The following is a 10626-nucleotide window of genomic DNA, read 5'->3' as shown; positions in this document are numbered from 1 at the left end:
CTACCAGGGTAGTGCTCGAAACCTTTACATAAAACATGTATTCTTTATAAATGACAACACTGCTTATATTTTGGTGAATCTAAAACAATCTCTGCCTGTGTGGTGAATGTAAAACGCTGTGAGTCGGGCTCGACCTTAGCTACTTCATACGAATTCCAATCAATGACTTAAAGGCAGACGTGCAACATTTCGTCGAATGGATTAATTTTGGTCATAATGCTACTAGTTAGGTCATTTATTTACTTTTTCTGTTTAACTCGATGAAATTAAACAAAATTATTAATCACGATATTTCATTACAACTGTTAAAGAATATATGAGAAAATTTTGAAGGCCGTCATACTGTCGCATTACTGAATCCTAAAAATGTAGCAGGCCTGTCCTCAAGTTCAACTAGCGCAAAATAACTCGTACGATTTTAACGTAGTTAAACCAAGTAGACGTGCGAGGGCATGTGTTTAGTCTGATTGGCTCAGGGTTTTGCTTTGCTGGGTGGTCGGCACGTCCGGCGGCGATATTAGACTCAGGTTAAGCTCTGATCGAGGTGAAGCTGATCTCACCTGTTCGCGCCGCAGATGAAAGTTAATGAAGACGACGACGGGCAATGCACACCGCGAGAGAGTGCTGCAGTTTAACACCAGGCGTGATCGGCTGCGGTGATAGCCTTGTGCTCTCGTGCAGTGGCCAGTGAAGGTGATCGGTTCGCGCTGCCGTGGGTTCGAGTCCCAGTCGCGGCAGTGTTTTATATTGAAGTTCAAGGCTTCAGCCATGTCCCGGCTTTTGCACATTTAATCGTGTTGGAAAGGGTTCGCTCTAAAAGGTTTCATAGCACGTATTTAGAATGCAATCCTTTTAACATACTCACTTCTGCACTCTTTGGAGTAGACTTCGAGGATTGGTGATGGAAAATCAACTACCATCTCAGTTCATAAAACAACTCCGCTAATTGCATTGAAGAAACAGAAAAGAAGTAGAAGAACTGAGAACAATAAATTGCGTGTCTGTACACAATCACTTCGCCCCAATTTTCTTGATTCGGTGCACCGTTGAGATGTCCTACAGTCCCCGCAGAGCGCAGTCAAGTTCTCCGGCTCGCCACTAGGTGGCACCGCCGAACGGTAAGTCCATGTTTTCTCCTCTCCCTGTCCTATCTGTGGCCCGAACAAGCGCTTGCTCTCACTGCTTCAGCGAGCTCCCCTTCCGCATCCTCGTTTTCTTTCCCCGTTCCATCTGCCGCTCGCTCCCTCCTCGTTTGTTGTTGTAACGGGATCTCTCCCTCCCGAGTCCTTTTTTTTTCCTCTCGTCGCTCGTTCCGCTTCCCGGTGTTATAGAACAGCGCCCAGGAGCTACGGTGCCGTCAAACGACGCCCGGCGCTCGACGTGAGCGCAGCTCGCATGTGGCGCTGCGACCCTTGCCGCGGCTTCGGACTCCGCGCTGCGTCGTCTGCGTTCTGTGCCCATTCCCGGTGTCGCCGTAGTCGTCGTCTGCTCGCTGCGCTGTTGAACGTGGAAAGCCACATCATTGACGGCTGAGGTGGATATTTTGCCGTGTATTCAGCGCACCGTCGCCCACTTGCTTCGCCACATGTGAGAAAACACCGCTTCTTGCACTCTCCTGTTCGTGCAGCGCTCAAACAATAAGTGGTCCTCGTCTTGGAACGCCGCCTGACACTTTTGAGTGCCTGACTCCTCGGTTATCTCGGAGCAGGGATGCGCCGGTGGAATATTTTTGGTGAAGTCTGAGTGCACTGGTTACTGCTGCATCACCCTTGTTTGAAGCAACCCTTGGACAAGCTTACTGGATGTAGTTGATGCCAGCAGAATTCCCCGCTTCTATTCAAGGAATTTCGTCAAAACAGATCCCAGAACGTGGATTTGCCAAAAGCTGCCACGCCCGAACTGGCTGGTCTGGAGGTGACACGTTGTACGTTGAATAATACGTTCATGCTGCTCTGGAGTTTCTTCCGACAAGCGCTGAAAACACGTCAGCCTACAAAGAAGACTGTGTTCTCCTTCTGCCGGATTTGTTGAACGGCGAGCTTGGTGAGTTCACTGCAATAGGTCAGAGATGAGACTGATGAAAGACAGTTCTTCAGAGCGAAGAATTGAGTGCGCCTGAGTATCAGTTCGGACAGAACGTTATCCGGTGTGCAGAATACCTCGAGCAAAGTGCTTTTATCGTTTTCTTTTCCCGAGCTCCTTTTCTGCCGAACGCAAACACCCTTGACTCGGTCTCAAAGACTACAGTTTTGAACCAAAGCACAGAGGTCTGTGTCCAGTAACGAAGTAAACGGCCGCCTTTTACTTTGCCGTGAAAGCAAGGAGGAGCTATCTGGATCCATAAAATAACGGTAGAAATACAAAAACCTTGAAGACTAACCTCTAGAGACCCAAGCTTTAGTTAATTCATTTTTAGACGCTGCTTCTGCTGCTGACAACGCCAGAGAGATGTTTTCAAGACGGGCCACAGAAGGACTGCTTTGGTGAGCACAGAGCAGTGCTGTATATATTCTCTTCACTGAAGTTATACTTGACAGAAACTATAATGGCTGATGTTTTCGCTGTGGGACTACACACTTTCGGCGACGGTGGGTACGCGCCGCATCTGCACAAGGTAAACGGAACATGGCTATCCAGCAGCGGATTGGAAATTGGAACAGGCTCTACCGGCCTCTTATCGCTTCTCTCTGTGATTGGCACCAGCCTGTCAATTGTGGGAGTCGTCCTCACGTTCATCACCTACAGTCTCTTCTCGGACTTGCGCACGCTGAGTGGAACGTCCCTGTTGAACCTGCTGGCCGCATTTTTCCTGTCACACCTCCTGAGCGTCATCGGCGTAGAGCGACCTAGCGACAAAAGACTGTGCGTCACATTGGGATTTCTGCTGCACTTTCTCTGGTTAGCAGTTCACTGCTGGCTCGCCGCTATGGCTAGGGACATGTACAAGACCTTCAAGGACAACATAAATCTTCAACCTTCACCCGCAAGTGAAGACCGCAAGTCATTCCTCAAGGCGGCCGCGTTTGCCTGGGGCCTCCCGTTGGCTTTGACGGGTCTTTCGGGGGTCGTTCACTTCGGCACAGTCCTGGACGAAACGTCTGAGGACAGGGTTACTTGCTGGATCTTAGGGCGTGGTTCCTACCTTTGGACGTTCTGCCTGCCAGCCTTTGTGCTAGCCGTGTCGGATGTTCGGTACTTCGTCAAGTCAGCAATCCTGACCCGATACACCGCTAGCTTACAGATGAACCGCAAGACGAGAGACCGCATGAAGCGGAGACGCTATCTTCAGCTCTTCCTCTATGCCAAGCTTCTGCTCATCTTGACCCTTACCTGGGTCTGTGGGCTGGCAGCACAGCTGGCACGCATCAAGGCCGTCTGGTTCGCCTTCTGTATGCTCGCTTCGGTGCAAGGCTTCTTCGTCGCCCTCGCCTATTCGTGTAACTCGCGCGTGTTCCGCCTGTATAGCAGGTCGCTGCGTTCCGGAAACCACAACCGCAAAGGCTATGGTGCATCAGACCTCTCCGGATCTACCGACCTTGCCTTGCTGACCTGGGAGCCGACGCCGGACGCAGTGTAAACGCTACTTTGTGTTCTACGAGCGAAGCTGCTTTTGCGCTTGCTTGCGCCTGTCCCCTGGCAGTAAGGAAACCCTGAAGGCAGTTAGGTGGTACTGTTCCCATAAGATCCGGCATTGACAATAGCGACTTACTTCTTTATGTGCTACTACTTTTTTTTGAGAAAAAGTCATCATGCACTATTTTTGTGTAAAATAAGTGAGGTTACATTCTGGCCGTATTTGCCGAATTACGAACTTTGTTGGCTTGACTGCCCTGCCTTTGGGAGCATGTACCGATGTTTGCCTTCAGGGGACTTTGTATGCTGTGCCCGTGTTGTCACATTCACCATATCCTGTGCGACTGAAGGCGATGGGTGACGTGGGACGACCTGGGGAAAGGAGAACATTGCCTCTGGACTGCACTCGCAGTTGTGACGAAAGTGCTCGCGGTGTCTGTGGCCTTAACCGCGAGCCATGTAGCCCTGCCACGCGAGGCGCAAATTGTCTCCCCCGAGGGTCGGCGCCACTGCGATCATGGTATGTCACCACGCAGCCATTCACCGCTGGCGCTTACGAATGCGAAAGCGCTCTCCGCCTTTGTGGCGTGTCTTGTGAGGTGTCCTTGGGTAGAAACCTCTCCGATGAGAGCGCATTCCCAACAGACCAACGCTTCGAACGACCACACAAGCAGTGAGAAATAAGATAAAACAAACACAGTGCGTGAGATCGAGGGCTTGCTGGCACCGGAAGGTTCTATTTGTTCTTTAGTGTAAAGCGGGAAGCCCCGCCGTACGTTCAGTAGCACCCGTGAAGTTAGCAAAAGTGACCATTTCCGCTCGGGAACATATTAAAGATGCCTTGCCAAAGCGGCGCTTAATCTCAATTAGTCTATGAGTAAGAGCGCTCGTAATGTGTACAGCCTAAATTGCGATGTCGTCAGTGCCCTTGTAGAACCCCTACTCTAGATCACACCCGAGTAACCATCCGTAAAGAAGGGCCACGGGATGAAGTTAACCGAGGCACCAAGTGAGAACGATTGCATATCACGAAGCGTCCACATTTCCCGGATGGCTTCATTTTGCGCACCCGCTTGGCAGATGTAATAGCGTCGGTTCGTTTGACTGTTGATAATGTTAACGAAAACGTATGCTTTGCAAGTATCCTACGAAAGTTCAAAATTCTTATTTTCTTGCTCGGAAACCTACAAACTTAATTCACTATCCAGGTAGCAATTCTGAAGCGCTTACACTTGGCTTGGGGAAAAATCTGATTCGCAAAATTGTGCCCCTCACGCGTTTTTTTTTCAACGCATCGTTCTTTCAAAATATTTAAAAACAGCTTCATCACGCACTGCTCAGTAAACGATCCACGAATATTTTTTTTTTTGTGTGTAGGACACTGCAGAGGATAGAAAATAATCATGGCTGAAGGAAACATCGCAGCTTTCATACCAGTGCATTAAAATAACCTGCTGCGAGATTAATATAGAATTGAAGTGGCTGCTTAATTTCATTTTTGAAGCGTTATTCGGATGCGTGCTCGAAATGTGCTGCAATAAGTTGCGTTGAGAGAGCTGTTTATCTGTATCTCGTTTCCTGATTGAGTAAAAGCTGTAAGAAATGAAACAAGCAAGCTGTCTGTGTTTTACTTTTATTACTGTTTACATTTTTACCTGTTCTAGGCGAAAAATGTTTCATTTTCATACTAGTTTCTATCCTAATATAGGTGCAGTTGTACAACGAAGTTCACTTTCAAGCAGCCTTTTCACCCATGTTAAGTCTGTCTTTCTGCTGACGACAGCGACTAACAGGAGCTAACTTTAAACAGCAGAGTAGAGCACTGTCGTCCGTTCCATGTGAAGACAACCTAAGTGGTCGGCTTGATGCGTTAACAATAATATAGACGCTCAAGACCGCGACGTCATAAGGCAAAAAAAAATTCGCTGCTCATATGGAGTGGAAACTTGTTTTTAGGCTCCGCCGTTCACATGTTTAGGGTGAAATTAGATGAACGTGACTTTATGCCCATAGACTGCGCCGCGCAAAGCAGAGCGGTGAACAAGAAGCGGTGAGGATATCACGGATTCACAGGTATACATACCAGCTGAGGCGTGTATCGCAAGAAAATTAGCCTCTCACCACCACTCCCGAGTTTAATTCTAAAAAAATTTGCAATGAGTGATTCAAACAGGTTGTGACCATAAACCTTAGGCTGAGTTTGGCTTCTCATTCTACTGAAGCGAAGTCTAGGAACCGGTCTCGTAGACATAGCCAGTGACGTCTGCTGTTTTGACTTTGAAATGTACTTAACCGATCATCAAGGACGGCTACGCATCTCCGAATAAGCATGCCCAGTGGCGCGCGTTCACAACTGTAATAAAGCAGTTGCATTATTGCTGCCAACTTTTCTATCCCGCAGCGCTATTCAATGCATTCACACAGTGAAAAAACTGTGAAAAACCCGATGGTACAGCCCGTTAACTCAGGTCTCAAGTAGAGCGACGTATCAGAGTTACTGGCACGTCCCGGAGTATTGCGCTTGTTCTCTTCGCAGCTGCATTCTGCAGGTGGCTGCTCCACTTTTGCATACGAATTTTTGTAATAGCTAGGCTTTTCTAGAGTCGAAAAGCACAAAAAGACAAAATATTCCTAAATACAAACAGCACAGTTGAGCATCGTTAAGAACAGATGTTTAAATATTGCTGCTCTGCGCGAATATAGCAACACCCGCTGTTTCGCCTGCCAGTTTCCGTTACTTATCTCTAGGAGAGAAAGACAGAATTCTGGATGCTTTTGTATGTCCAAGCACTCTATCCTCCTGTTTATTCTCAGCACTACCGTTGTGTGTGCTGGTGTACTGACCTGAACATTACTGGAAGCAAAATTAGTGGGAGGCATACTCCTTGAATTCTCGAACAAAAACCTCGCCGTAGGGATCAGCACGCGCCAGAAGTTAGCTACAAACGGTTCTGCAATTAAGGGTGCCCGCACACGCAGCCTGTCGCAATTAAACGTGGATACTGAGCCTTGTGTAATCGTTCCAGTTCTCCACTTATCTGTTCACATACCGAACGCGCCAAATAACCAATACCATGTGTGCAGCGCAGTTAGATCAGAGAATTGAAGTTGAAATTCAAGTTCTTTATTTATAATTCAAATCACAAAGGATGTGTCCAACACTGTCTTGACCCACAGCCGTAGCACAGTTATGGGCCATAAAAATTAAATACAATCATACAGACACTGCAATACAATACAGTTCGAACATTGAACAGTGGAGAGATCTATATACATGAATATAAATGCAAAACTAAAGAAAGACATCGCAAGGAACGATTACTTAATGTGAATAAACATCGCACATATCCAAAAAACAATGGAATGGACACAGCAGGTTGCGTACTTGTTAGCAGATAGAACGTATGTGCCGAACAAAATTCTTGCTCTAGGAATAAAATTTTGAGCGTATTTTACTTCGTGTAGAAGAGTATTCTGTATTTCAGCCCCAATAAAAGCGAGCTGTACGTCTATGTACACGTTGTGAGTGGGTGGCAGATTAAAGTTTCCTACTGATACATTTCTGGTGTAACGGGATGACGTGTGAAATATCTATATGGTAAGGATGGCTGTACCTTACGATGCTGTTTACGATAGCTGCTGCCTTTGGTAGGTGTATTGAATCAGTAAGGTAGTAACTGCATGTCATCGAATAATGAGTTCCGTGTTCCATAAATTTTTACGCGCGGCTAATGCTAAGGAATGTGGCAACACTTTGATAATGTAAAAAAAAAAAACACGAGAGACCTGCATGTCGCCAGTGACCTAAATGCTCTATAACGAGTGCAAAACTGTCGATTGCAAATCCTGTTACTGCGGACATAATTGCGAGTTCGTACCCGACCGCGGCGGCTGCGTTTTTATGGAGGAAAAACGCTAAGGCGCCCGTGTGCTGTGCGATGTCAGTGCACGTTAAAGATTCCCAGGTGGTCGAAATTATTCCGGAGCCCTCCACTACGGCACCTCCTTCTTCCCTTCTTCTTTCACTCCCTCCCTTGTCCCTTCCCTTACGGCGCGGTTCAGGTGTCCAACGATATATGAGACAGATACTGCGCCATTTCCTTTCCCCAAAAAACCAATTATTATTATTATTATTAATTGCGTCTAACACACACGAAAATAGAAAAATATTCGGTGGGTTAAGCGATTATTAACATGGAGTTTCTTTATCCCTTTTGTAAATAAGAGCTGGACAGATCTAAATACTAAAACTTCTCAGAAACAATTTCGAGCACAGACGCTCATCACGACGCCTTTTCTCTCACGGATGCTCCAGATCAGCAGCGTATGGCTAATATTTCCACAAAAACACATAGCGTGAAGCCCGCGTGAAGGTCTTTTGAGCCAAATAACTGTTCGCTGCTCGGTGACAGGTATTCCCCGACCTGGCCACACGCTGCCGGCTATAAAATGAACCAAAGTGAAAGGTGAAATTTCAATTCTCTTGCTTGACGAGCACGTCCTGTGTAAACAGCTTTTAATTATTCCTAAAAAGTATGCGAATAGACGGTCTCTGCCGGAATCAATTGAATGGGCCTAGCTGAAATGTTCCTGCAGTTGCATCCCTAAATGGCCTCAGTTACACGGCAGGCTGCGGATAGTTTCAAAATGAGAGTCGTCGGAATCAATCGCCCGATGTTTCCGCTTCACAGCTCCGACATACGCTCTGGCGTCTCAAAACCTCGATACGGTACGGGATGGAACAGCTGTTGGCGAAATGGAGGAAGACCCGAGTTATTTGTCGGCCAATCGCGAAGCTTGCGCTCAAAGCTCGTCTCTATTAATGTCCGGCATCTAACGGCGACTATGAGCTAGTAGTGGACGAAAACTGACCCCTATAAATCAAATCCCGCCTCCTTGAGCCTCGCGCCGCGACGGCAAGTGGATGCCGCCCGCATATATACCCCAGAAATGTAAGTACGCGGTTAGGCAGCGTCCACTTGAAATTCCTGAGTTTCAATATGTGCAGGTCCAAATTTTTCAGTGCTTGTGCTTTCGGTCATTTAGTGAGCTGGTTTTAGGACGATTGGTTTTAGAATAACTGCTGACATCGAAAGAACAAATACTGGGGCTGCAAATTAATGCAAAAAGAGAGAACTCAATTAGGAAAGTGAGTTCAACAAGTGAGACTGCTATGTGACCGCGACCAGGAAAGTAATTGAAGCACCAAAACCATTATGTGCCGCGTGTGGCTGGTCGCTACACGCAGAAAGTGCGCATGAGGTGCCACAGCAAGAGACTTTTCTGAATGCTTCTCGAGGAACGCTGAAGAAAGCGTAAATTTTCTGCGGAATGAAATGCCTCGACTTTGGCACTAACAGTCTTTGTACCCCAAAATATTGTAACACGGTGGCCAGGCGATGGACCGAGGACGACGTTGCGACACCATGAGATATGATTCGATGGCAGTGGGCCTAGCGCAAGCGCTCCGTCCCGCGACACCGCCCGCTTCGTCGCCTTCTGGTCCATAAGAATATTTCAAGACGTATTATCATGGCGAGTGCGAAATTCCAGTGCAGGCTGTTAGTAAATTATTCGCCTTAAAGCAGAGCTCACGCGATCTGGCTAACAAACCGCTCCTGCTTAACAAACCGCAACTCTTGCCCGCTGTCTTGAGTGCTCGTGTTTACTGCCAAATTACGTTAATCTGTTTCTGTTTGCCTTTACTGTACGACCAAATACCAGATCGTTTCATAAACGTCACATTGAATCAGGCTACGGCTTCCGGCGAATGTGATAGACAGCGGATAAGTCACGATATTACTATTTGCAATATTGCGCTGACAACCTTAAGCGGCGCAGTGTTTGATACGTGTACGCGGCACGCGTAATGTGCGCGTCTGCTACCACACGTGTCTCGACATTTTGTTGTGTGCTGCTTTCGCGCGTTCCGCGCTACATTCGCTGACTGACCGCCGTCGCGCAAACTAGGGGCTTATTCTCGCACAGCAGCCCAGGTCGACGCTGTGCACATGGCGCATTTGAAAAGACATCACTGTAGATAAAGCGTTCGCTCTTACTCGAATAATATTGCCCCATTAGAGCTTTTTTACCTATAGCCTGGTTTTTATACCCGCTGCAGATTATTTTCTTCGAAGAATGATTCGAGAGGCGCCGCTGCCAATTTGAAGCCAAGCAATTGACTTGATGAAGTTTTCCAAATTTCTCTCAAATTATTCCCTTTTATCAGCAATCCGTCACCTTTGCAGTTTTTGTATATTTATGTTTGTCCTCAGGCAAAACGCCGAAAGGTATCTTCTGTTTTGCTTGTGATCTGTACTTAACAGGAAGCTCCTTCACTCTAAATTTCTCAGCTTGGATGCCCATGAGATCAAGACTCGATGCTAGCAGCAAATCTTTGCTGTAAAAAGCATCCCTGATTAGTTATCTGTATCAACGTCATCAGTCCTTATAAAACTGAAACTTTCCTATGTGCATCATTGAGGTTTGTAAATTATTCCGCCAGTAGGTTCATTACGCAGTCACTGTAGAGCACCGAAAAGTGTCTGTTTTATCTCAGTCGTGTTTTGTTATTCTACTTTCTCTTCGGCGCGCTGAAGCCTGCTTCACTTGAATGCTCCACTATCCAAGCAAGTCCACTTGGAGCGTCGTATCGTCATCGCAACGCTGTCCGGAAGGAAAAACATCTGATTTCTGAATTCGAACCACTACCGGCGAAAATAACGCCGTTTTCTTTCGCGGTGCCTCGACCAATTCAGCCATCCCTGATTCCTGTCAGGCTGGGTGCATGAGCGCGGCATGTGCGCGAGTGAGTCATTTTTAAACATCAGTTCTCCTCCTGTCGCCAGGTGCGCTGAAGTAGTTGAAATCGAAACTAGCTGGAGTTTCCTACCCCTGGCCTGGTTCTACTGATAAACGCTGATTAAACTTATCTGATGAGCAATAGCATACACGTGTAAGTACGCTGACTATCACAATCTCTGTTGGAGTGCTTCGTAGCCGTTTGGATATTGAACAGTTATACGACTATGAATATTGGTTTTTGAGGAAAGG

The 10626-nt window shown here is 47.0% G+C and overlaps 1 protein-coding gene across 1 annotated transcript; it reads left to right on the top strand.

The window, feature by feature from the left end:
- The first annotated feature begins 1375 nt into the window (after nt 1-1375).
- On the top strand, nt 1376-5357 carry LOC144120431 (adhesion G protein-coupled receptor E3-like). Its single transcript, XM_077652803.1, has one exon. The coding sequence runs from the start codon at nt 2546-2548 to the stop codon at nt 3575-3577; it is 1032 nt and encodes a 343-aa protein (XP_077508929.1). The 5' UTR covers nt 1376-2545; the 3' UTR covers nt 3578-5357.
- Nucleotides 5358-10626: the final 5269 nt, after the last annotated feature.

Source organism: Amblyomma americanum, chromosome 2 (genome assembly GCF_052857255.1).
Source record: "Amblyomma americanum isolate KBUSLIRL-KWMA chromosome 2, ASM5285725v1, whole genome shotgun sequence".
Classification (NCBI taxonomy): Eukaryota; Metazoa; Arthropoda; class Arachnida; order Ixodida; family Ixodidae; genus Amblyomma; species Amblyomma americanum.
Note: the sequence above shows the minus strand (reverse complement) of the source record. Positions and strands in the feature narration are given on the sequence as shown.